The sequence below is a fragment of the Phocoena sinus genome, chromosome 4 (genome assembly GCF_008692025.1).
Source record: "Phocoena sinus isolate mPhoSin1 chromosome 4, mPhoSin1.pri, whole genome shotgun sequence".
NCBI lineage: Eukaryota > Metazoa > Chordata > Mammalia > Artiodactyla > Phocoenidae > Phocoena > Phocoena sinus.
This window is the reverse complement of record NC_045766.1, coordinates 119,975,812-120,001,759: the sequence shown is the minus strand read 5'-3', so window position 1 is coordinate 120,001,759 and position 25,948 is coordinate 119,975,812. Positions and strand designations below refer to the sequence as shown.

Sequence of the window (25,948 nt, the reverse complement as noted above, 5' to 3'; positions counted from 1 at the left end):
TCCCCCCTTCAGACTTAGACCAAAAAAAAAAAAAAAAAAAAAAAGCAGCTGGATACTTTTTTAAAAACATTTTTCAAAAACTAAACTAAGGTTAAGACAAGATTACTGTATTCAGTAATGCTCATTTTAATCTGATCATTTATTTGACCAAAGAAACTCCATATCCAAAGCTTTCCTGTTATTAGAGACTGTACTAAATTACTTTACTCAATCCTCACAAAATTATAATAAGGTGAGTAGGTGGCAAAATATCACATTCCCTCTTTTACTGGATCCATGAATCCCCAGTCATCCTTCCCATTTATTCCTCTCATATGTCAAGATACTATAAATCTATAGAAGGGAAAGAGACAATTAAACTTGAAAACTGCAGTTTCCAAGCAATAATCTATTACGAATATGGCTTTCAGGGATGTTAACTTTATTCTCATTTTTTATATACCTGGAAGACAGAGTGTGAGAAAAATCAGCAAATGCATGCATCATATACCTGAGCGTTAGTAATATAAATTATGCCGCAGAGAATTTTTATATGATAGTTGGTACAAAGTCCATGAGGATTATGTTCTATTGCTCAACTGTCTTTGTTGCCAATTACTGTAAAGTTTTACTAACCCATTTGGAAGAATAAAGGGAGAGATGGGAACTAAGGTTGAATTATACCAATTGATTTCTGGCTGCTACAGTGTGCCTGAGAGGGGCTCTTTTGGGCAATTGTTCATATGCTTGAAGGGTTTCTAGAATACAGCTTGTTCTAGTCTTTTGTTGCTTACCATGTAGGCAATGATTGAGAAAAAAACAAAGTTTCATTACCATGGGCTTTCTCAATCTCCAACAACATGCAATTTGCCACAATTCCATTATGTGGAGGGGTTTGGGGACTGAAGAAAAGGAACTGGCTGATTTGGTGAAGAACATAAAGTTGGGTCAAGAGAAGCTAAGGCAGAATTATACTCCTCAAATGAATTAATTGCCCCAGGACAAAGACACAGGCACTGTAACCAACACCAAATGTATTTTGACTTTAAGTATTTTTTTCTCTGCATTTGAGAAAAAATTATACATATATTGCTAAGCACTTTCCTCTAATTTAAGACATTCCTATGTACATGATAATAGAATTAAAGTGTCTTTCCACTATAATTTCATTTGAATTGACCAGTCATAGTCTTACTAAATAGATTAAATTTGTTCTTTTAAAGTAGATGAGAATTTCTGTAAGGTGATATCTCTTTTTCTAATATAGTACAGTGAAATGAACTTGGTCTCTCAAGGCAGGCATTCATGGATTCAGGTTCTGATTCCATTACTAAGTAAGCTATTAAAGGAGACAATTACCAGGAATTGGGTTTAATTTGTCTCATCTTTGGCCAGCAAGCGTTGTTACCCCTATTTAAGTAACAGAGAAAATAAAAATCAAGGATTTCCAAAATGTGATTTTCAAATTACTGTCTTGTGTGTAATACTTCTTATAACTGGTTTGGAAGAAAACAAATAATGGATTTCAGTCTTTTTATCCTCCACAATGCTCAGCACAGAGTCTGCACAAAGTAGGCACAAGAGATTCCTCACCCCAAATCACTGGACATTGATATGACTGTGAATCACTCTGAAGTAATCACATTTCAGTGTGTACTGACTCCTTCATAATACAAATATAAACAGTTACTTAAAACCTTCCATTTACAGAATTCCAAATAATATTAATTTACTGGTGGGTTTTCATAATTTGCCAAAAAATTAATATCCAGAAGATAAAATACCATATAGATATAAAAATATGCCAATCTTTTTCCCACTCAAGAAAACAGCAACTAATATTCAGACAATTTGAACAGCTTTTAATAAACAGAACCAATTATTATTCTCTTTGTGCACATTTCCTTAAATAGAATTTCTTAACTCCTTTGCTAAAAATTCCCTCTTGAGAAGTACAGTACAGATTTCCTAGAAAAGAAGAAATACTAGAGCAAAAATTAAGGAATGAAATGGTAAACTAAGTAGTACACAAATCAAAGGACTCTAGTTTTAAGAATGGAAGGTCATTTAAAAAAACTGGCATCTGGATAATTTCTGTAATAGTTATGTGTTAACCAATGGTTTTGTGGAGAATTGAAATCATATATGTGTACAAAAGGAGATGAGACAGAGACAGCAGACTAAGTAAAAATAAAATCTGATAAAATCCCAAAACACACTTCCTTTATATAGCAAAACAATATTCATATTTTCCATATTGGTATTTATTTTTTAACATTTTTATTGGAGTATAATTGCCTTACAATGTTGTGTTAGTATCTGCTGTATAACAAAGTGAATCAGATATATGTATACATATATACCCATATCTCCTCCCTCTTGTGTCTCCCTCCCACCCTCCCTATCCCACCCCCCACCCCACCCCCCTAGGTGGTCACAAAGCACCGAGCTGATCTCCCTGTGCTATGTGGCTGATTCCCACTAGCTATCTATTTTATGTTTGGTAGTGTATATATGTTCATGCCACTCTTTTACTTTGTCCCAGCTTACCCTTTCCCCTTCCCAATATCCTCAAGTCCATTCTCTACGTCTACGTCTTTATTCCTGTCCTGCCCCTAGGTTCTTCAGTACCATTATTATTATTTTTTTTTAGATTGCATATACATGCGTTAGCATACAGTATTTGTTTTTCTCTTTTTGACTTTCTTCACTCTGTATGACAGATTCTTAGTCCATCGACCTCACTACAAAGAACTCAATTTCATTTCCTTTTATGGCTGAGTAATATTCCATTGTCTATATGTGCCACATCTTCTTTATCCATTCATCTGTCGATGGACATTCAGGTTGCTTCCATGTCCTGGCTATTGTGAATAGAGCTGCAATGAACATTGTGGTACTTGACTATTTTTGAACTATGGTTTTCTCAGGGTATATGCCCAAGAGTGAGATTGCTGGGTCGTATGACAGTTCTATTTTAGTTTTTAAAGGAAACTCCATGTTGTTCTCCACAGTGGCTGTAACAATTTACACTCCCACCAACAGTGCAAGAGGGTCCCCATTTCATCACACCCTCTCCAGCATTTATTGTTTGTAGATTTTTTGATTATAGCCATTCTGACGGCTGTGAGGTGATACCTCATTGTAGTTTTGATTTGCATTTCTCTAATGATTAGTGATGTTGAGCATCCTTTCATGTGTTTGCTGGCAAACTATATATCTTCTTCGGAGAAATGTTTATTTAGGTTTTCTGCCCATTTTTGGACTGGGTTGTTTGTTTTTTGGATATTGAGTTGCATGAGCTGCTTGTAAATTTTGGAGATTAATCCTCTGTCAGTTGCTTCATTTGCAAATATTTTCTCCCATTCTGAGGGTCGTCTTTTCAGCTTGTTTATGGTTTCCTTTGCTCTGCAGAAGCTTTTAAGTTTCATTAGGTCCCATTTGTTTATTTTTGTTTTTATTTCCATTTCTCTAGGAGGAGGGTCAAAAAGGTTCTTGCTGTGATTTATATTATAGAATGTTCTGCCTATGATTTCCTCTAAGAGTTTGATAGTGTCTGGCCTTACATTTAGGTCTTTAATCCATTTTGAGTTTATTTTTGTGTACAGTGTTAGGGAGTGTTCTAATTTCATTCTTTTATGTGTAGCTGTCCAGTTTTCCCAGCATCACTTATTGAAGAGGCTGTCTTTTCTCCATTGTATATTCTTGTATCCTTTATCAAAGATAAGGTGACCATATGTGCGTGGGTTTATCTCTGGGCTTTCTATCCTGTTCCATTGATCTATATTTCTGTTTTTGTGCCAGTACCATATTGTCTTGATTACTGTAGCTTTGTAGTATAGTCTGAAGTCCAGGAGCCTATTCTTCCAGCTTGGGTTTCCTTTCTCAAGATTGCTTTGGCTATTCATGGTCTTTTGTGTTTCCATACAAATTGTGAATTTTTTTTGTTCTAGTTCTGTGGAAAATGGCATTAGTAGTTTGATAGTGATTGCATTGAATCTGTAGATTGCTTTGGGTAGTACAGTCATTTTCACAAAGTTGATTCTTCCAACCCAAGAACATGGTATATCTCTCCATCTGTTCGTGTCATCTTTAATTTTTTTCAACAGTGTCTTGTACTTTTCTGCACACAGGTCTTTTGTCTCTTTAGGTAGGTTTATTTCTAGGTATTTTATTCTTTTTATTTCAATGGTAAATGGGAGTGCTTCCTTAATTTCTCTTTCAGATTTTTCATCATTAGTGTATAGGAATGCCAGAGATTTCTGTGCATTCATCTTGTATACTGCGACTTTACCAAATTCATTGATTAGCTCTCGCAGTTTTCTGGTAGCATCTTTAGGATTCTCTATGTATAGCATCATGTCATCTGCAAACAGTGACAGTTTTACTTCTTCTTTTCTGATTTGGATTCCTTTTATTTCTTTTTCTTCTCTGATTTCTGTGGCTAAAACCTCCAGAACTATAATAATATTGGTGAGAGTTGCAACCTTGTCTTGTTCCTGATCTTAGTGGAAATGCTTTCAGTTTTTCACCATTGAAAACAATGTTGGCTGTGGCTTTGTTATATATGGCCTTTATTTTGTTGAGGTAAGTTCCCTTCATGCCTACTTTCTGGAGAGTTTTTATCATAAATATGTGTTGAATTTTGTTGAAAGTGTTTTCTACATCTGTAGAGATGATCATATGGTTTTTCTCCTTCAGTTTATTAATCTGGTGTATCACATTGATTGATTTGCGTATAATGAAGAATCCTTGCATTCCTGGGATAAACCCCACCTGATCATGGTGTATGATCCTTTTAATATGCTGTTGGATTCTGTTTGCTAGTATTTTGTTGAGGATTTTTGCATCCATGTTCATCAGTGATATTGTCCTGTAGTTTTCTTTCTTTGTGACATCTTTATCTGGTTTTGATATCAGGTTGATGGTGGCCTTGTAGAATGAGTTTGGGAGTGTTCCTCCCTCTGCTATATTTTGGAAGAGTTCGAGAAGGATAGGTGTTAGCTCTTCTCTAAATATTGATAGAATTCACCTGTGAAGCCATCTGGTCCTGGGCTTTTGTTTGTTAGAAGATTTTTAATCACAGTCTCAATTTCAGTGCTTGAAATATTTTATTTCTTCTTGATTCAGTCTCAGAAGGTTGTGCTTTTCGAAAAATTTGTCCATTTCTTCCAGGTTGTCCATTTTATTGGCATATACTTCCTTGTAGTAATCTTTCGTGATCCTTTGTATTTTTGCAGTGTCAGTTGTTACTTCTCCTTCTCATTCTTAATTCTATTGATTTGAGTCTTCTCCCTTTCTTTCTTGATGAGTCTGGCTAATGGTTTATCAATTTTGTTTATCTTCTCAAAGTACCAGCTTTCAGTTTTATTGATCTTTGCTACTGTTTCCTTCATTTCTTTTTCATTTATTTCTGCTCTGATATTTATGGTTTCTTTCCTTCTGCTAACTTTGGGTTTTTTTTGTTCTTGTTCTTTCTCTAATTGCTTTAGGTGTAAGGTTAGGTTATTTCTTTGAGATGTTTCTTGTTTCTTGAGGTAGGATTGTATTGCTATAAACTTCCTTCTTAGAACTGTTTTGCTGCATTCCATAGGTTTTGGGTCATCATGTTTTCATTATCATTTGTTTCTAGGTATTATTTGATTTCCTCTTTGACTTCTTCAGTGATCTCTTGTTTATTTAGTAATGTATTGTTTAGTCTCCATGTGTTAGTATTTTTTGCAGATGTTTTCCTGTAATTGATATCTTGTCTCATAGTGTTGTGGTTGGAAAAGATACTTGATACAATTTCAATTTCCTTAAATCTACCAAAGCTTGATTTGTGACCCAAGATATGATCTATCCTGGAGAATGTTCCATGAGAACTTGAGAAGAAATTGTATAACGTTATTTTTGGATGGAATATCCTATAAATATCATTTAAGTCCATCTTGCTTAATTTATCATCTAAAGCTTGTGTTTCCTTATTTATTTTCATTTTGGATGATCTAGTTGTGAAAATGGGGTATTAATGTCCCCTATGATTATTGTATTACTGTTGATTTCCCCTTTCATGGTTGTTAGCATTTCCCGTATGTATTGAGGTGCTCCTATGTTGAGTGCATAAATATTTATAATTGTTATATCTTCTTCTCAGATTGATCCCTTGATCATTATGTAGTTTCTTTCTTGGTCTCTTGTAATACTCTTTATTTTAAAGCCTATTTTGTCTGATATGAGAATTGTTACACCAGCTTTTTTTGATTTCCATTTGCATGGAATATCTTTTTCCACCCACTCACTTTCAGTCTGTATGCGTCCCTAGGTCTGAAGTGGGTGTCTTGTAGACAGCATATATACAGGTCGTGTTTTTGTATCCATTCAGCCAGTCTATGTCTTTTGGTTGGAACATTTAATCCATTTACATGTAAGGTAGTTATCGATATGTATGTTCCTGTTACTATTTTCTTAATTGCTTTGGGTTTGTTATTGTAGGTCTTTTCCTTCTCTTGTGTTTCCTGCCTAGAGAAGTTCTTTAGCATTTGTTGTAAAGCTGGTTTGGTGGTGCTGAATTCTCTTAGCTTTTGCTTGTCTGTAAAGATTTTAATTTTTCCATCAAATCTGAATGAGATCCTTGCTGTGTAGAGTAATCTTGGTTGTAGGTTTTTCTATTTTATCACTTTAAATATGTCCTGCCACTCCCTTCTGGCTTGCAGAGTTTCTCCTGAAAGTTCAGCTGTAACCTTATGGGGATTCCCTTATATGTTATTTCTTGTCTTTCACTTGCTGCTTTTAATATTTTTTCTTTGTATTTACTTTTTGATAGTTTGATTAATATGTGTCTTGGCATGTTTCCCCTTGGATTTATCCTGTAAAGGACTCTCTGCACTTCCTGGACTTGATTGACTATATCCTTTCCCAAACTAGGGAAGTTTTCAACTATAATCTCTTCAAATATTTTCTCAGTCCCTTTCTTTTTTCTTCCTCTTCTGAGATCCATATGATTTGAATGTTGGTGCACTTAATATTGTCCCAGAGGTCTCTAAGGCTGTCCTCAATTCTTTTCATTCTTTTTTCTTTATTCTGTTCTGCTGTAGTTATTTCCACGATTTTATCTTTCAGGTCACTTATCGGTTCTTCTGCTTCAGTTATTCTGCTATTGATTCCTTTTGGAGAATTTTAAATTTCATTTATTGTGTTGTTCATCACTGTTTGTTTGCTCTTTAATTCTTCTAGGTCTTTGTTAAACATTTCTTGTATTTTCTCCATTCTATTTCCACGATTTTGGATCACCTTTACTATCATTACTCTGAGTTGTTTTTCAGGTAGACTGCCTATTTCCTCTTCATTTGTTTGGTCTGGTGGGTTTTTACCTTGCCCCTTAATTTGCTGTGTGTTTTTCTGTCTTCTCATTTTGCTTAACTTACTGTGTTTGTGGTCTCCTTTTAGTAGCCTGCAGGTTCATAGTTCCTGTTGTTTTTGGTGTCTGCCCCAGTGGCTAAGGTTGATTCAATGGGTTGGGTAGGTTTCCTGGTGGAGGGGACTGGCACCTGTGTTCTGGTGGATGAGGCTGGATCTTGTCTTTCTGGTGGGTAGGACCATGTCTGGTGATGTGTTTTGTGTTGTCTGTGACCTTATTATGATTTTAGGCAGCCTCTCTGCTAATGCGTGTGATTGTGTTCCTGTATTGCTAGTTGTTTGGCATAGGGTGTCCAGCACCGTAGCTTGCTGGTCATTGAATGGAGCTGGGTCTTAGCATTGAGCAGGAGATCTCTGGGAGAACTTTCACCATTTTATATTATGTGGAACCAAGAGGTCTCTGATGGACCAATGTCCTGAACTTGGCTCTCCCACCTCAGAGGCACTGGCCTGACACCCGGCCAAAGCACCAAGACCCTGTCAGCCACACGGCTCAGAAGAAAAGGGAGAAAAAAGAAAAAATAAAATAATTAAAATTTTAAAAATTGTTAAAAATAAAAAAAAAAAATTAAAAGCAATAAAAATAAAGGAAAGAAAGAAAGAAGAGAGCAATCAAACCAAAAAACAAATCCACTAATGATAACAAGCATTAAAGACTATACTAAAAACACAACAATATATGGACAGACAGAACCCTAGGATAAATGGTACAAGCAAAGCTATACAGACAAAATCACCCATAGAAGCATACACATACACACTCACAAAACGAGAAAAACGAAATATATATATATATATATATATATATATATATATATATATATATGAAGAGAGCTACCAAATCAATAAACAAATCTACCAATGATAATAAACTCTAAATACTAACCTAAGGTAAACATAAAACCAGAAACCAATTAAATGCAGAAAGCAAACCCTAAGTCTACAGTTGCTCCCAAAGTCCACTGCCTCAATTTTGGGATGATTCGTTGTCTATTTAGGTATTCCACAGATGCAGGGTACCTCACGTCGACTGTGGAGATTTAATCTGCTGCTCCTGAGGCTGCTGGGAGTGATTTCCCTTTCTCTTTTTTGATCGCACAACTCCTGGGGTTCAGCTTTGGATTTGGAACCCCTCTGTGTGTAGGTCGCCTGAGGGCGTCTGTTCTTCCCTTAGACTGGACGGGGTTAAAGGAGTAGCTGATTCAGGGGCTCTGGCTCACTCAGGCCGGGGGGAGGGAGGGGCACGGAGTACAGGGCGAGCCTGCGGAGGCAGAGGCCGGTGTGACGTTGCACCCGCCTGAGGCGCACCATGTGTTCTCCTGGGCAAGTTGTCCCTGGATCACGGGACACTGGCAGTGGCGGGCGGCAGAAGCTCCCGGGAGGGGAGGTAGGGATAGTGACCTGTGCTCGCACACAGGCTTCTTGGTAGCGGCAGCAGCAGCCTTAGCATCTCCTGCCCATCTCTGGGGTCTGCTCTGATAGCCGCAGCTCACGCCCGTCTCTGGAGCTCCTTTAAGTGGCACTCTCAATCCCCTCTCCTCGCGCGCCAGGAAACAAAGAGGCAAGAAAAAGTCTCTTGTCTCTTCGGCAGGTCCAGATTTTCCCGAACTCACTCCCGGCTAGCTGTGGCGCACTAACCCCTTTTGGCTGTGTTCACACAGCCAACCCCAGTCCTCTCTCTGGGGTCTGACCTCTGAAGCCCGAGCCTCAGTTCCCAGCCCCGCCCGGCCCAGCGGGTGAGCAGACAAGCCTCTCGGGCTGGTGAGTGCCGGTCAGCACTGATCCTCTGTGTGGGAATCTCTCCACTTTGCCCTCTGCACCACTATTGCTGTGCTCTCCTCGGTGGCTCTGATGCTTCCACCCTGCCCACCCATCATCTCCGCCTGCAAAGAGGCTTCCTAGTGCGTGGAAAACTTTCCTCCTTCACAGCTCCCTCCCACTGGTGCAGGTCCCGTCCCAATTCTTTTGTCTGTTTTTTTCTTTTTTCTTTTGCCCTACCCAGGTACGTGGGGAGTTTCCTGCCTTTAGGGAGGTCTGAGGTCTTCTGCCGGCGTTCAGTAGGTGTTCTGAAGGAGCTATTCCACTTGTAGATGTATTTCTGACGTGTTTGTGGGGAGGAAGGTGATCTCCATATCTTACTCCTCCGCCATCTTGAAGGTCTCCCCGCCATGTTGGTTTTGATATGAGGAATTTCTCTTTATTCATGGGCCAAGACAGCTGAAGAGTGTTTATATACCAGAATCTGGAGATACAGTCTTGACATAATATAATATTTCTACCTTCAAATCAAAATATTTCAAACTAGAGTCATTTTCTAATCCCACCAGCTGTTTCTCTTATAATCACTAACATGACTAATGACCGTTGGTAATTCAAGTGGCCACTCCAAAAGTGGACTTACCATCCTTAGCATCCCCTTAGCCACCGCTCTCTGGTCAGGGGCACATCTGGTCACTAAAGCTCATCAATTCTACTTATAAAATAGCGGTTGGAATATGCCCCATCACTTCTGCAAGTGCAAGAGTTGAGTTCCAACCCTCATCAACTTTCACCTTGACCATTGAAACAGTTTCTCAATTGGTCTGCTCTGAAGAGATTCTCCACTTGGTCCTGGAATTGTCTTTATGGAACATGGACTGGTCATATCACATATATATGTAAACACTTTCAATGCCATTGCTTATAGAAAAATACTTTAATATGTTAAAAGATTTTTAAAAAGTCCCCCAGAATTTGGCACTAAACTCCCTTCCTGCCATAGCTTCAATTAACATCCCAACATCTAGATAGAGTCCTCTGTTCTGCATATATTAATATGCTCTTGTCATATCACTATGTATACATTTCACATACCTCTCTTCCTTGTGCATTTCTAAGCATCCTTCAAAATTTAGTTTATGTGAAGATGCTTTCAATCCCTGCCTCAGAAAGAAAATAATCCATTTTGTAGCCCAGTCTTTGATGTTCTCATATCACTTTTTTCTACATCATTTAAAAAATTTATTAGTTAATGAACCAGTCTCCAGCTAAACTCCAAGCTCCATGAGAATAGTCTCTGCCTTACTCATCCTTTTATCTCTATCCCTTAAAAATCCATGACATAAAGTAGAAATAAATACTTGTAGAGTGAATGAATGATCATTAATGAGATCAAAAGATCCCAAGGGGTGTCACATGCCAGTGTGGTTTTGAAATTCACTCTATAAAGTTCAATAAGCAACAGACAAAATATGAAACATCAGGAAGTGAAGTTCCCATGAGAAGCATTAAATCAGACAAAATTATAATTTTCCTAGTTATATCCCCAAATCTATTCTTATAGATGCTGAACACTTAGAATTCTATTAACTACTGTTAAAATGAGACTTAGAATTTCTAGAATAATGCCCTTTTTTCTCATTTATTTATTTATCAAGCATTTATGGAATACTATCAACACTATGCCTTTCATGGATTAGGGACTCAACAATTAAGGACTCTCTTGATGAGTATCTCATATATATCTCATAATATGCATATGTATTTATTCAATACAATTTTTATCAATTTTTATTCTCTTAAGTGGGAGTATTTTGTCATTTGGGAATGGCTCTGGTTTTTATCCTTTCCTATTTTAGATGTTAGGTGATTCTTGAATTTCCCAATGGTTTATATCCACGTTAATTACAGACAATTACAAAAGTCCAATTTAGTTGTATATATACTCAGCAACCCTGTCCATAATGTTCCTAATTAAGTATTACCTTAGCAGATTTATTGACAGAAGCACTTTTCTTTCTTCAATTAATTTCTTGAAGTATAAGGAGAAATTTCAGAATCAAATATATGTTTAAAACCCAGCAGATGGCAGTGTAATGCTGGTTTTAAGATTAAGAACAATAACAAAAAATGTTATTGAGCTTAAAGATTTTCCAAAAACTTTAAACTGTCATTGTTATTCTAATCATAGACAAAAAATATTCAAATTCTCACATTGCTTAGAAAAATAAAAACATATGTGTTTATCTAGTGGGCATACAAATATATTTTTAGAATTGCACCTAAAATTTCCCAGTCAATTTCTAGAAGTAAAATGTGTTTCTCAGTCCATCTCTATATCTAGAAGTGTGGAAGAGGAGAAGGGGAAGGACAGGACAGGCTGAGAGGTACAAATTGATCAGATCATGGCCAGAGTATGGCATGGAGTCCTTCAGGGCCATGTTTGCACCTTTCCCCCTAAGAACCTCTGATTCAAGAAGCAAGGAGATATTGAACAGATATAACCTTTGGGTTCCTCATGCTCAATGCGCTGGGAATTTTAAGTGTTTTATTTTACTATAAAATTGCTTTCTTTGACAAATTTTACTCTGCAGGATGCAAACCTTGACTTCAGCCACTATATTTTCAAATGATAAGTTTATAAGTAAACGAAGTGGCTACTAGATACTGCAGATGATGTGATACATATTCCAATAAATTGTCCCACATTACACATTACAATCCTAAGAGGTGTAAATATTGGTGACTAAATGTCCAAACTGTAGTACTGATTTGTCGAGGTTAAAAATCAACAAAATAAACATCATATTTGACATCTATGAAGAAATATGTATCTTTTTTCAAAATTTAACACTCTAAGTTTTTACAAATGATCAGTTTATTAAATGAAATATGTATTTCTTTTGGAAATTGAAATACATGCTTATAAGTAAGCACATACTTACCTAAATGACAAAAAATACATGATAACTATCCAGACATTGTACATATCTCATTAGTTGGAAATTAAATCTACTATGTGGGAAACTTATAAATCCAATCTTTTTTTAAAAGGATATGTCTCAGTAGAGTGCCCACCTGATTCAAGGCTGTGTGCTGATGCTCTAAATTGCATAGCAATTGATTTATTTTGTGATGGAGAATTGAACTGTCCAGATGGCTCTGATGAAGACAATAAAACTTGTGGTAAGTGATGACCTTCCCTCCCTCTTCCCCCTTCTTTTCCATCCTCCCTCACTATGTACTCACACACACACACACACACACACACACACACACACACACACACACCCCTCAAGTACCAAAAACTACTGGAGAATGATATATCCCAATAGCCATGTTTATTATTTAATACAAAACTCCAGAAAATAATTATATTAATATTTCCTAAACTTTATCACATGACATTAAGCATATTAATTAAACAGAATTCCATTTGACAAGTGTAGAAAGAATGCTGTAGTTAATGTCTGGGGGAGGAGATTGGCATTATTTTTCATCCCATATTAAGCTACTACAAACTATTATGAATTTGAACACTTTTTCACCATCTTATCATACTATTGGTCATTTTATTTTTGCTATTTTAACAGTTTCTAACTTAGTAATCACCACCCCTTAATTTTGATTGTTGCCTTTATTCACCTTATGGCAAATAAACAAAAGATATCTTAAAAATTGTACTGAGTTGTTGTTCTGTGAATAAGGGAAACCAGCTACAAATAAGATCTTCATGTTTGATCAATAAAATATCTGTTTTTTTTGTAAATTTTGGCATTTGTTTTGAGTGCTAATAATTTTTAAAATCACTATTATTATTATTATTTAACACTTAAGTAGTACTTACTAAATGCCAAACATGGCTCTGAGTGATATAAACATATTTCTTCTTTGGCTTATGTCTTCATTTTATCACTGGGTAATATACACATGAAATATTAACACGTAAATGTACATACAGATTGGTAAGGAATGTGAGGAACTATCTGAACAATTCTAATCTATAATTTGTTCTTGAAAAATTAAACAGCAGGAATTGAACAAATTTTTGGTGTGGTTTACAATCAGTTTAAAAATTGACCATGAGTACCATTAGTTCCTGAAATGTGAAAAGGCTTTAGTTACAATTTGCTACACTTTGTTCTTCTATTATTTGTTACACTTTGCTCTTCTTGCTTGATTTTAATTGAAGATGAATGCTCCATTACCAACTGAAGTTTAAAAAATTACCTATATACTTGGAAAGACAGGCAGTTGTTCTGTTTCCCAGAACCAACTCAAAAACTGGCAATTTGACTGAAGAGTCTTCTACTAAGCAATCCTAATTCAAATGTTCTTGGATAAAATTCAAACTTCAGAGTTTAACTACATACTTTGAAGTGCACTCAGAGCATATTGGAAGAAAGTGTAGGCTACAGAATATTTTTTAATCTATTTTATATAACTAAGTTACTCAAAGAAAGCAACATCCTATTTTGCTATGGTTTTCAGGCAGTTTTCAAAACCTTTTCACAGAGAATGTGATGCAAGTGTGCCATGATGAGGTAATAAAGGTGATGCTGATTTATATTTCAAAAATAATGTGTATCGAAGTGAGACACATACCTTTAAGCCTGTATAATGATGATCAATAACTTTAAATGGGGAAAAATATATAAGATGAATAATCAGAAAATGAACCACACCTATTATGTGCTCTTTACTGTCATGGAGTTTATAATTTTCATAATAAATTAGTATCCATGCATATCAAAAAATAACCATAGAAATACCCTATGTGTGGCAACTTGTCCTAAAACAAGTTATAAGGCCATGAATTATTTTTCTTAGTCATTCTAAACTCATGACATGAACCTCACTATTAAACTGAATTCTCTAAATTTGCCTGAAAAACATAATCAAACTGCATTATTATTTTTCAATATCATGGAGGTTTTATGTTAATTTAAACAGTATCAATTCACCATCCATGTCACTCACTTTCTTAAGCCTCTGAATCCTCATTTGCCACTTTTTCTCGATTCTTATCTTTATTTGTGTTTTAAAGTTAGCATTATATCTATTTTTGAAAAATAATTTAAAGTTGTTGTGGAAAAAGTGGACAAATCAATTACTCTACCCATCTAGGATTTTCAAGCATATATAAGTTGTTTTATTTATTATTTAATCATGAATGATTGTGAGTTATTCACCTCAGCACCACCTCAAACTTCTATAGCATAATTTCTACATGAAAGCCCTGTCCATCAATCTACATTAACTGAAAGATTATTTTAAAAGAATTCTCTATGTGAAACTGACCTTTGCTCTATCTCTTTTTTCTCCTCCAGCTGTGAGCTCTAATTCTAGTTTGTGTTATTAATGGAGTCATAATAATGTTGACTTGCTAAACCGCTTCTTTTACAGTCTTTAGTTATTTAGGTTTTCACAGCTTATAGCTGACTATAGCGGAACCAAGATTTCTTTAAATTGTTTTTTTCTTCTGATGAAAATTGCTTCAGCAGGAAAGTTCACTTTTTAGTTGACCTATGAGAAGAAGAGATGCTGACTCACAGCCTTTAGGATAATGTTCAGGCCTGTTTGGAAGTTGGCAAGTGTCTCCATAGATTGTTTGCATGCACAATGTATGTGCATGCCTTATAGGTATGTGCACAATAGATGGGTAGAGATCATGTTTGATTTACGTTCCTAGAGAATTCAAAACCCTGAGAAAACACACAACTAATAAACATTGAGCCAGCAGAAAGAGCTCTAAGTGGGTCCTAAGAACTCACCTATATGAATCCCATTCCATTACAGGCAATTTCAGATAGTGCAATAGAATGGCTGATATTATTTGGTAGGCTCATTGATCTCTCACTGAGAATTTTTTTGGGTGCTACACTTAAAAGAACTTCATAGTCAAAAATTATAATCCTGAATACCCAGTAATCCTACTCAGCCATGGCTGGGTTATATCTGTTTTGCCAAAAGTCTGTCCTGCTTCATGACATGTAACATTAGGTTCTCCAGAAATATCCTGAAATTAAATGAAAGAATGTACGGGAAAGCCCCTAGCACAAGCCTATATCTTGAAATGATAATATTTTGGCATTCTGAATTTTGCTATTATAAGTAGTTCAATATTATTGTAATTTTATTTTAAATGTGTTCAGGAATATTCTTCTTAATCTTTACTTAAGTGCAGGAATTCCCAGAGGCCCTTTAGAGCAGAACTAGACCTGTAGATTATCCATTTCCACTAAAACTCAGCAACTTCATAGAAAACTGAACAGGCAAACATCATATTCTTAAGGGCAAGCTAAATATTATGATAAACAATCTTAGCAATGTAAGACAATTATAGTTTATTTATCACTTACGTTATAGTCCAAGAAAGATGGCAAGAGGCTGTGCTCTGCAGACATTCAGCATGCCGGTTCCTCCACCATCCCTTCTGTGCCAAGTTCTCCCCTGGATCCTTTGCAACCTGCTGAGAGACAATGGAAAAATGTTATAGAAGATCTTTTTAGAAATCATATCTGGAGATAAACACAATCACTTTCACTATAGTTTATTAACCAGACTCTGTCACGTGACCCATTTTAGGATATGCAGTCTAGTCATGTACCTAGAAAGGGACTGAATAAGGATATGGCAAACATACAACAATCTCTGCCACCAGGGTCATCACTCAGCTTTTTGGAAATTTATGAACCCCATTGTACAGCCCAAAACTATTGATATCTTCCCCCCAAATATGTAGTGAGTGGACATGAAGAATTACTATAGTGTCACCAGCTTTGCAAATAGGTTTTACAAATTCTAAAACCGGTCTTGTTTTTTTTCCCTTTTTCACTCTATCTTTTTTTGCTCCCTCCTGTTTGTTGTAAAGTGCTGTTGCAAACGTGATCTATATTCTAATTTTAAAAACACTGGACATGACGAAATTCTTTTAATTTTCTGTTTCTTCTTTCATTTAAAATTTCTCTCTCTCTCTCTCTCTTCTCTCTCTCTCTCTCTCTCACACACACACACACACACACACATCCTGCTTTGCAATGACTGAGTGATGTCACCCTGATAGCTCTATATATTGCTGTATTAGGCTAATATTAGGTATTGCCTGGCTTTGAATCAACCCTTTTAAGCTGGAAGAACTGATGTTAGTTAACTTACCCGCTCTGTACCTCAGCTTCCCCACCTAAAACTTCATAAATTTGTGGTGAAGGGGACATTAATACTTACATAATGACCTTAGAGCAATGCTGGCACATAATAAACATTCCACCAATGCTAACAGTTGTATTTTAGGGCTGGTAGGATTGATTGCTCTTCCTTACTGTGTTCCTAAGTGTCATAGTTTAAATATAAACTACTTATAATAGTGGTGGATTTTCTTGCACTGCCTATACTCTTGGAGCCCACATGTTTCATGACAAACTGTGACTAAAAAGCTCCATATATCACTTAAAATACAAGCAGACACTATTCTTACTTTTATGGTCATTGAAGCTAAGGGATTTTCTCATTTATTTGGCGTGGTTTGTGATGCACAGAGAGTTAAGAGTGAAGAAGGAGATTTTTTTTTACAACTAGAAAATGATTTAGCTCTGCATTAAACAGACATATATTTTACTGTTTATCTTCAAATCATACAAATTAGCCTTAATTGTCCTTTCTGCTCCAGCAAGTATTACACATAAGGTGATTCAGTTCTCTCAACAAGTCACAATTTTTTCTCTTTAATTTCCTGAGGTCTATGATATTGGGTTATTATCTTTTCTGTTCTTAATTTTTTTCCCTTGGGAATTGGGCTGTAATAATCCAATGCATAATCCAATGCAATTAATTCCTAGGACATTATTCTTAAATGGACTTTGAATCTTAAAATTTATTTACCTTTCTTTATGCCTCTACCTTATATGCCTTTTAAAAATATACACCAAAAGTAGCAAAAAGCCAACCAAAATGTGGTATTTTTATCAAGATTTCTATGTGCTTTTCAATTTCTTTCTTCTGTTCATATAAAACATTTGATGTCATATAATAGCTTGTGTTTTATAACTTGGCAGAATTACTGTGTAATGTTACAGTGGGTTTTTCCATTTATCAATTTAGGATTAGCTTATTCTGCACTCAGATTCCAAGGGCAGCAATTTAATTTTGATAAATTTCCTTGATTTCCCTGCCCTCTATCAACACTTCCAACATACGAGGAATAAACAAAATACCAAAAGAAAAAGGACACATTCCAGGAGTCATTATTTTAGAATTATGGTGTCAACAGTAGTAAGAATATAGAAAATAACCTAAGAAAAGCTAAAGATTGTGAAAATCAAATCAGTTTTATTTTTAATGAATAATACACATAGCAAGTATAAAATAAAAAGCTACAAATTATGACTCCTCGTTCATGCTTTCAAGATTTTAATCTAGTAGGAAATGACTCAGATATAAATTAAGACAGCTGGTAATTCATGACATTAAAGAGATGTAAGAGAAGTACATGAAATAAATGTGCTACAAGAATTAAAAGAGGAAAATGAGTTGTCATGGGAGATAAAAACACACTCAAGAATATTGAATGAAAATACTGAGCTAGATTGTGAGTCCATACAAAAGGAGCAAAAGTGATGAAGGTTAAAAGTTGTGTGCAGTAGATTGAATGGAAGGATCTCTTCAGGCCCCTTGCACCATATGTATCATTTTCCTGGCCATTTTCTGATCATTTTCAGGAAAACGTATCACTAGTGCGCATAGAGGAAGTTCACCCTAGCTCCAATTTAATGGGGAAAATAAAGCAAAAAATAGTAGTTGCTTCTTTAAATTGGAAGTTTACAATTAAGGTGTATTTGTTTTCTTACAAATATAAAAAAATATACTAAAAATGCAACTTAACTATGGGTATTTAGAAATAGAATGATTTTCTAAAGGATCTATAATGGATCTATAAAGATTTAAAACACGAAATCTGATCTATTTCCATTCGATCATTTTAGTTTTGTGAAATGGCCTCGTATAGATTTAATCATGAGTAGTCTATGAAGGTTCGTTAGGCAATTTGAATCCCATTTCATTTGAGAAACCCTTCCAAGATTGTTTTGTCTAATATTAATTGCCATTTTTTCACAGCCACAGCTTGTGATGGCAGATTTTTGTTGACTGGATCTTCTGGGTCCTTCGAAGCTGCCCATTATCCAAAGTCTTCTAATCCAAGTGTTGTTTGTCGGTGGATTATACGGTAATATACCACCTTCTATTCCATGTTCTTAAGTCATAAAGTCTTTCTCTGATGCAGTTAGTCTTACCATATTTAGTAATGTATTTATTTTTTGGACAATTTTTTTCATTAACTACGAAGCAAAGCCTTCCCAACTGATATCCTGACCAAGAAATTTCTCTCTCATTCTTAATCTTTTAAAAAGGAATTTTGCCCTATGAACAATAAATGGGGCCATCTCATTGGGTTTTGTAGAAAGTTTTTTTTTCCATATAGTTGGCACAAATCAAATGCTGCCAAAATTAACAACATGCCTGTATGTCTGTGTATTGCAAGAAACTGTATTTCACTTAGCTGCATCTTAGCTACAGAGTAGTTCCTTTCTCATTATGCTTGCATCCATGTGAAATCTCCGATGGTGTGATTTGGTCATGGCAGATCAAGAGCTGGGAAACCCATTATACTCATCCTTTGTGTTGTATCTTGAATAACACTTAGTTCACTTACTATATATTTGACCTCCAAGTCTTAATTCAATTGACAAATCCAATCATTATGATAATCAAAATAATCAAACTGCTGATAGCTTGTCTACTTTAATATTTGCCTAAACGTTTTTCACAGAGGAGTAGTACCTAATGTTTCTCTCAGATATTTCAAGGTAAAGATCATTTGTACTAGAATAAATATAAGGAGCTCTGAAATAAACTCACTACAATTTTTTTAAAAGTACAAGATTTCTCACAGCTTTAAATAAGTTAAGATGCAAGTAAATTTCCCCCAAAATATACAGTTGACCCTTGACAACAGAAGGCTTAGGGGGCGCCAATAGCCCATGCAGTCAAAATCCCCATATAACATTACAGTTGGCCCTCTGTTCTATGGTTCCCCAGGGTTTGTGTAGTATGCATTTATTGAAAAAATCCACATATGAGTGGATCCACACACTTCAAGCCAGTATTGTTCAAGAGTCAACTGTATATATATATATATTTTTTCTATTAAGCCACTGAACATTTTTCCCCACAGAACATTCAGCACAAGTGCTCTGTGGAATTCATTTTGAGAAATGCATTCTAGTTCGTTCATTTTTCTTAACAGCTGGATGGAATTATGGTTTCCCAATCTGACCTACTATATATTTATTTTAATCATTGTGATAACTCACTAGAAAATGGGGAATCAATATAACAGCTGGTTAGAGAAGGCTAAAAGACAGAGCTTTGGGTTCTTGCCAAACAAATGATAGGAAATGGCCCCATAAAGACTCACAAGAGTTGTTTTCCTGAGTAGACATATTCCAGAGATGAGATGAGGTATGAAGGGAAGATTGTTCTAAGCACATTTACTTGGCATTATTCAGGAAACCAAGAACATCTTGTTCTGCTTAAATAATTTCTATTTTGGAGCTCAGCCTCATGTAAGTCATGTGATATAACTAAGAGCACTATTTCCTTTTTTTCATGTTCTAAAGAACATGTTACTTGTGTTCCAAAGATAAGATTTTGTATTTAAAATGGCAGTTCTAGGTAATTCTTGTCAAGTGAAAACTTAAAAATTTAGAGGACATCATTTCTAATATAATCACATCATATTTAAAGAGAAGCATTTATAAATGGCTATTAGCATTGTTCATAAAAAAATGAAAAATATTCAATTCTTTACCTAAAATGCCAGCAGAAAAGCTTAGAAAAATCTTAAATTACTTCCTTTGAAAATTGAAAGAAAATGAATTCTAACTGATCTACATTCCTAACTACACAGTGATTTCTTCATGTGATCTTTGAAATTTTATTAATACTAAATAATGATAATTTAATTGTTCAATCCACTTCTTAGTAAAGCTAGGTCAAAACTACAGGGAGGTCTTATAAGCAGATCACAATAAACTTTTGCTGTAATAGTACCTAATATCATTTATGTAATAATCACACTATGTTAATTAAAGATTTATATGGTTCTATTCTTTTTACTTCTTTTTCCATCACTTAATTTTTAAAACTATTTTAAGAAATCCACCATTAATCTAGGGATGATTTTTAAAACCTATAGAATCTAAAATAAATAAATACTGTACTTCATGATAAAATTATGGTTTAAAATTATATAAATAATCTAAGTGTATTTTCTTCTCAAAACTGATTACTACATTAGAGATGTATTAGACCTGATGGTTTGTTTTTCCTAATGGTGATCAAAATGGGGTTAAGACAATAATGTTTCTTACAAGCTTGGAAGACCAAATAACTAGTGGAGAAATGGTTAAGATGCAATTAAGCTATATTTTGGGATTATATTAGGACCACATGTAGCAGAGTGTCAGTGATGGAGAATGCAAGCACTGGAGACTGTCGGCATGGGTTTCAAATCTGGCTTCTTCAGATTCAAGATATGTGATCTCAGACAAATAACTAAATCTCTTAGACAAAATTTCTACATCTATATAGTTCAATATCTCTAACTACAGGGGTCAAAGTCATTATGAAAAGTAATATTGAATGTAAAACACTTAGCACTCTTTTATATGCTCAGTAAAAATGGGCTCTAAAAAGAGTAGCTATTGATACAAAAATGTAAAATATAAAAATTACATTTAGGAAATTATCCTTCCCTTCAAAAATTCAGAAGGTAACTGTGGTTAATATTATAAAAACATCAGATATGATATTCTACAACTAATCTCACCTTTATAAATGCCTTTGTTTTATTGCAAATAAGTTGGCTTTTCTGAAACAGAAGAAAGTAGAAAACAGTATGCACTCATTTCTCTCCTCTACCTATCTACTTTGAAAAAGTAAACATCTTTTGAACACAAAGTTTCCTAGGAAGCTCCTCTTGCATCCTTTAGTTTCTTGAAAACAACATCACTTGTTAAAAAAACAAACAAAACAAACAAGCAAACAACAACAACCAAAAAAACCTCACTGTTTTCTTGCCTGGAGACACCAAAACTTTCATTAAAATAAGAGAAACCATCCCTGAAAGCAGCTTATTTCTTCTTCCTCTGTCTTCTTCAGTTTTGATGCTGGATTTCCTAAAGTTCTCACTAGCAGGCTCACTTTCCACATGGCTGAAGAGACCTAACGGAGGTAGAATTTTTTTAAACAACTGCCATCATCTGCTTTTCTCTCCTTCTCTCAGTCTGCTCTGGGAGTATCTCCTGCTCCCTCATGTTGATCTCCTTCCACCCCTGTCAACCTCCTGTGGTTACTAAATACATCTGAGGGTAGCCCATGAGTGTGGCATCTTCTGCATCTGCCTATCTTCCTCCAGTGGCCCTCAAACCTAAGAGCACATCACAATCGCTCCCGGAGTATTTAAAAACGTACATCCCCAAATCCATTCCAGAACCATGGAATCTGATATCCAGGGTTGAGGTCCCTGTGTCAATATTTTTTAAAACCAACCCACCATTGTTCTAACCTCACCTTCCTGACAGCAAACACTGGTCATATCCAAAAACCTGGGTTACTGCTTACATGTCTTTTAATCCTCCCCTGCTAGTCGCTGCCATTGCAATGCTGTCAACCACACTCCTTGAAGACAAAACTTCAGCCCTGCCTCCAGCCCCTCATCAGGAATCTAATATGTTTGCCAAACCTCAGGCCTTGCCCCAAATGGACATTTCCCAACCATGAAACTTAGAGTTTCAAAATTAACTACATTTGTGATGAATGTCCCCAGTTTACCAACTGATCAAGGTACTACTGATAACTTACAGAAAATCCAAACTTGCCATGCCCCTGGGCAGGAGCCATGATTCAATCAGCAGCCTCCACAGCCAGCCTCTGAAGCCAAGTATCTTCTCAGTCTCCTTCTTGGCTTTGGAGACTAGATCTCTCCCTATTATCCACCCTTTCAATATTCAACCAGCTTCAACGATATCTATGCTCTGCTTTAATTGTTTGGCCTTCCTCCTTTTTGCAGAGTTCAGGGGAACCTTGTACCTCCAAAACACTAAAGAATTATTCACATTTCTGATCCTACACTTCAGTGAGACAGTAGAGTTATAAATAGGTATTGCCCTAGACACCTTTTCCCCAAACTGAAAATTAAAATTTGAACATTTTTCCCCATAGAGCATTCAGCATAAGGTAGATAAGCCATTGGCAACTTGATTATTTTGATCATCATAATGATTGGATTGGTCAACCAAATTGAGAGCTTGGAGGTCAAATATATAGCAACTGATCCAAATTTTATTCAAGATTTAGCACAAAGGGTGTATATACAGGGTGTTCTCAGCTTTTAATCTGCCGTGACTAAATCACACCATAGGAGATTTTCATACAGATGTTGGCATAATGAGATAGGAATTATTCTGTAGCCAAGAAGCCTCAGCTTTTGTTCCCCCACAGATATGTTGATTTAACAGCGAAATGTGAACCAAAAGTCATTTATGGGAATTCCAGAATTCAGTTAAGAAGTTGAATACCCCAGGTGAACACAAAGCCAAGGACAGCTGCACTGAAATGGACAAGAAGATCAAGTTCATTTTACCCTCCATCAACTCCTTCCCCAACACAGCACAGTTCAGCACAAGTCTTGACTCACTACTTCTTCCTTGGAAGGAAAAAGAAGGATGAAACATAGATCCAGTGTCCCAGCTTTTCCAAGAGCTTCCTAAGGGACTAGTTTCTGTCTCACCTTATATGGATAAGTGATGGAACTGGTATTGTTTGGATGCCTGAGAGATACTGAGAACAAAGAGAAGTGGATACAGCTTGCTATGGCCAGCAAGGCTTGATACAATTGGGACAAAGTGCACAATTCAAGGCTTCTCCCTAAGGATGGAAAGAAAGAAGTGCAGCATGCTTCCAACATTCTGTTTCAAGAGCTTCCCCAGCAACGGGTATATGTCTTGCATGAATGTGGAGCTGATGAGCCAGCACAATTTGCATGGACTGTGGCTGCAGAGAAAAAGGTATAGTTGGGTGACTTGCTGTGGTAGGACCATAGAATATGCAGCACCACATACAGACACCAGAGAGAGCAAAAAATTAGACACCACTGAAAAAGAAACTTACAAGGTTCTAATTGCTCTTGAACAGTCAATGGATCTCATACTAAATCAAAAAGGAAATTAGAAAATGTCTTGAAGCAAATGAAAAACAACAACAGCAACATACCAAATCTTATGAGATAGAGAAAAAGAAGTGCTAAGTGAAATAACCTAGAAGGAAAGGATAAATCCCTAGAAACTTACAATCTACTAACACTGAATCATAAAGAAATACAAAATCTGAACAGACAATTTACTAGTAAGAAGATTGAATCAGTAACCAAAGACCTCCCAACAAAAAACCATGACCCACTGGTTTTACTGGTGAATTCTACCAAATATTTAAAGATGAGTTAATACTAATCTTTTTCAGACTCTTCCAAAAATTGGAAAAGAAGGAACACTCACTTTGATACCAAAGCCAGACAAAGTCACCACAAGAAAAGAAAACTACAGTCCTGATAATATACCCCTGAAAATATAAATGTACAAATCCTTAAGCAAAATACTAGCAAACCAAATTCGATGGAAAATTAAAAGGATTATACACCATCACCAAGTGAGATTCATCTCTGGGATGCAAGGATGTTTCAATATATAAAAATCAATCAACTTGATACACCACATTAACGGAATGAAGGCTAAAAATCACAGGATCTTCTCAACAGATTCAGAAAAAGCTTTTGACAAAATTCAACACCCTTTCATGATAAAAAAACACTAAGCAAAATAAGGATAGAAGGAAATTACCTAAATCTAATAAAGGTCATGCAAGAAAAGTTAAGAGTAAATATCATACTCAATGATGAAAATGTAAAGGCTTTTCCTCTAAGATCAGGAACAAAACAAGGATGCCCCCTCTCACCACTCTTATTCAACTTAATACTGGAAGTCCTAGCCAGAGCAATTAAGCAAGAAAAAAAAAAATACAATATATCCAAACAAGAAAAGAAGAAGCAAAATTATCTGTTCACAGGTGGCAAGATCTTATATATAGAAAACCATAAATTCCACAAAAAAACTGTTGGAAATAATAAAATAATTCAACAAAGTTACAGGATACAAAATCCACATAGAAAGATCACTTGTGTTTCTATACACTAATCATCCAGAAAGGAAATTAAGAAAACAGTCCCATTTACAATAGCAGTAAAAAGAATAAAGTACTTAGGAATAAACTTAATCAAGGAGGTAAAAGACACAGTGAAAATAATAAAACATTACTGACTGAATTTAAAGACAAATAAATGGAAAGACATCTCATGTTCATGGATTTGAAGACTTAATATTGTTAAAATATAATAATGTAATATAATAATGTCCATATTACTGAGCATGATCTATAGATTCATCACAATCTCTATCAAAATCCCAATGATTTTAAAAGAAAAAGAATCCTAAAATTCATATGGAACCACAAAGGACCCCAAATAGCCAAAACAATCTTGAGAAAGAGAACAAAGCCTCATACTTCCTGATTTCAAAATATATTACAAAGCTACAGTAATCAGTACCAGTATAGTACCAGCATGAAAATAGACATACAGACCAGTGAAACAGAATAGAGAGGTCACAAATAAGCCCACACATATATGGTCAAATTATCTTTGACAAGGATGTCAAAACTACACAATGGGGAAACAATATAGTCTCTTCAACAAAGGGTGTTGGTAAAACTAGATATTCAGATGCAGAACAAAATTGGAACTTTACCTTACACCATACACAAGAAATAAACTCAAAATGAATTAAAGGCTTAAACATAAGACTTGAAATCATAAAACTCCTAGAAGAAATTATAAAAGGAAAGCTTCATAACATTGGTCTTCACAATAATTTCCTGGATTTGAAAACGAAAGCGCAGGCAGCAAAAGCAAAAATCAACAAGTGGCAATATATCTCATTAAAAGCCTTCTATACAGCAAAGGAAACAACAGAAAACAACAGAATGAAAAGGCAACCTAAAGAATGGAAGCAAATATTTGCAAACCATATATCTAATTAGGGTTAATATCCAAAATATGTAAGGAGCTCCTACAAAACTCAATAGCAAAATAAACCAAATAAAAAGTGGGCAAAAGACTCAAATAGATATTGCTCAAAAAAAAAAAAAGGCATACAAATGGCTAAAGGGCATCGCTCAACATAGTAATCATCAGGGAAATGCAAATCAAAATCATAATGGCCATTACCAAAAAAACAGAACATTATAAATGTTGGTGAGGATGTGGGGAAATTGGAACCCTTGTGTGCTGTTGGATGGAGTGCAAAATGGTGTAGATAGTACGGAAAACAGTATGAAGGCTCCCTAAAGGCATAAGAAATAGAACCACCATACGATCTAGCAATCCAATTTCTTGGTATTTTTCCCAAAGTATTGAAGTCAAGATCTCTAAAAGATACACACTCCTATGTTCGTTGCAGCATTATTCACAATAGCTAAGAGGTGGAAACAACCTAAATGTTCATTGACAGATGAATAGATAAAGAAAATGTGGTGTATACATACAGTGGAATATTATTCCGTCATTAAAAGAAGGAAATCCTATCATAGACAACAACATGGTTGCACCTTGAGAACGTTATGCTAAGTGAAATAAGTCAGTCAT

General features: G+C 35.4%; 1 protein-coding gene across 2 annotated transcripts in view; it reads left to right on the top strand.

Annotated features, from left to right (window-relative positions):
• TMPRSS15 (transmembrane serine protease 15) overlaps positions 1–25,948 on the top strand; it is a 130,238-nt gene that overhangs the window by 16,327 nt on the left and 87,963 nt on the right. For both annotated transcript variants that reach the window (XM_032630599.1, XM_032630600.1), the window contains 2 exons: positions 12,190–12,321; positions 18,250–18,358. In XM_032630599.1, coding sequence (XP_032486490.1) covers positions 12,190–12,321; positions 18,250–18,358 — 241 coding nt within the window. The remainder of the gene's footprint in view (positions 1–12,189; positions 12,322–18,249; positions 18,359–25,948) is intronic.